The sequence below is a fragment of the Egretta garzetta genome, unplaced genomic scaffold, assembly GCF_000687185.1.
Source record: "Egretta garzetta isolate BGI_Z169 unplaced genomic scaffold, ASM68718v1 scaffold56, whole genome shotgun sequence".
NCBI lineage: Eukaryota > Metazoa > Chordata > Aves > Pelecaniformes > Ardeidae > Egretta > Egretta garzetta.
Window position 1 is genome coordinate 6764399 of NW_009260182.1, and position 2276 is coordinate 6766674.

Below are 2276 nucleotides of genomic sequence, written 5' to 3' on the forward strand. Positions count from 1 at the left end.
CAGGAAAAAATTAATTCAAAACAGGTCTTCTATTTTGCTGAAGTTCCCTTAGCAAATGCTGAGCTTTTGGGGGGTAGGTGGTGGTGGGGAAGAGGGGTGGAAAGGGAACTGTGCCTAAAGGAGATTCGTGGTGGTTCTGAGATCATGTCTGAGAGTGGTTCAGCTCTCTCTGCTGAGGTGCCACACAACCAGAGCCACGGCTCCGTTACCCTCGCATCATTTTGCAGAGCTCTGAAAAATGCAACTAAGCGCTAACCAGTGACCCTTGTTTCTGTGTAGTTGGCTGCCTTCCCAGAGAAGTGACAAGCAGTTCCTACGTAGCCTTTCCTTGTTTCAAACTGGCTTCTTCATGGGGAATGCTTATTTTCTCCCATGAAGTGTAAATAATTTGAATGGTTGATGTTACTTTTGTGCTAGCAGAGCCTCAGATTGTGTGTTCGTTTGCCATATGGCCAGTGTTGAATTGGATTCTTCTTCAATTACATTTAGGACATTTAATTCCTAAGGGATAAGGGGAAGGAAGAACATGTCACTTACAAATGGTCTTCAAACCACGCTCCACGTTTCCAGAAAATTCTCGGTCAATGCTGCTTAATAAATCACGATTAGCAATCTACAAATAAATGAGATTAATATGTGGGTGATGAAATGCAGTAACAACTGCAACCTTAATATAAAATACACTGACCAAGCGCATTTGAAATCAGTGAAGAACTCCTACCCTGGAGTATGCCTCAACTGTTGCTTTCAGTTGGGGAAAACTTCTGCTTGCCAGAACCATATTAAAGCAAGATTCATCAGTCCCAAGTTTTCCTTCACCTGCTTGGTACAGACGCTGAGCATCTTCTTGAGCTTTTTGATAATCCACAGTTTGATTCTCATCCCGATTACCCTAAAAGCAAAGGCAACAGATGTCAAATGAAATTACACAGAGAAGGCTATGCTTTAACTGCTTGCAGTGTAGACCCCAAGCATGTTCTCTTCAAAGCCTGAAGCAGAAAGAGTAATACCAGTTTGAAATACATTACATTGCTTTAAAACTACTCTTTGGTTTCATATTTCTTACAGGTAATAAATACAAAAGTGGCCTAAGCCCTATCTGCAGGGCATGCTGTACACTGCAGATATACTGACTCAGATAATTTCATCCCTGCATACCATCTCATAGTTCTAATTAAGCAAGTACTGTACTTGATTCTCTATTTTACTTAATAATGTAAGCTTTCTCTTGATCTCTTTGTTTCTAGGCTTCAAGTTGCAAAGAATCTTCCCAAACGAACTAATGAATTATCTTACTGAATATGCACACCTGAAATATCTCAGGTCTTCTATTTTATTTAGAATTTGCTAATTTCAAGTAAGAATGTCTCCAGAAAGCACTGACCGTAGTTGTAGTATGCCAGTAGGGCTTATATATGACATTTTATGTGCTTTGGCGTTTTTTTGGGGTTTGTTTGGGGCCTTTTTCTTTTTGCTGCCCAGTGCATGGATGGATACTGCTAAATATACTGGCTGAGCAGGCTGAATACATGCTCTCAAGTACTGTTGTATCTGTAGCAGTTAATATAATATTTAAATGATGTGGTTGTCAGTTATTGTAAACTACTGGATTTATCGAAATAAAAATTAGCAGCATAAGCTCCTCAAGGTTTGCATTCTTGTGGATTTTGACTTTTTAATCCAAATATGTAGTGCATAGCTGAACTCTCACAAAGGTAGAGGCAAACAAGATAGAGAAGTGTCATAGAAATTCAAACAGCAAATAGGCAGAACGATCAGAGGAATGTGGGAAGTTGCATTAGTACCTATTTCTTCCTAAATGTGGACAACTACAAGGTACTGTTCTTCAGAGCAAGAACAGCCCTAGTAAATGATCCCGGATAAGCAAGCTCCGGTGTTCACCTGAGTTCAACAGTAGCACCTCCCTAATTCTGGTGGGGGGAAGGGAAGGAAGGCTGTGGTGTAACTTGGGAGGTAAGTTTTGCCCTGTGGTGCCTCTCGGCTTGCTCATAGGGATTCTCACAGGTATTCTGCGTACCATAAAGGTTATCCTATCAGCTTCACCCAAATTATTTTGTTAATATATGTGACACATAAAAAAGCATCTTGCTTTAACAGCAGGGTGGAGCACTGCTTTATAGTACCACTTGATCACATCTGCACAATAAAGTATTTACATGTACGTTCTCTGATATGAATATAGGGTGCTAAATTAGGTCACACAATTCATCGTCATAGATTGTAGATAGGAAGCACCTCCTCCTTGAGGCGGGACT

The 2276-nt window shown here is 40.4% G+C and overlaps 2 protein-coding genes across 3 annotated transcripts in view; one reads left to right on the top strand and one right to left on the bottom strand.

Annotated features, from left to right (window-relative positions):
* The window catches only part of PPP3CB (protein phosphatase 3 catalytic subunit beta), a 69938-nt gene that overhangs the window by 46945 nt on the left and 20717 nt on the right, over positions 1-2276 (top strand). The window lies entirely within an intron of this gene.
* The window catches only part of ANXA7 (annexin A7), a 13780-nt gene that overhangs the window by 4197 nt on the left and 7307 nt on the right, over positions 1-2276 (bottom strand). For both annotated transcript variants that reach the window (XM_035897305.1, XM_009642014.2), the window contains exons 9-10: positions 722-892; positions 538-613 (exon numbers count right to left, since the gene is read on the bottom strand). In XM_035897305.1, the coding sequence (XP_035753198.1) occupies positions 538-613; positions 722-892 (247 nt within the window). The remainder of the gene's footprint in view (positions 1-537; positions 614-721; positions 893-2276) is intronic.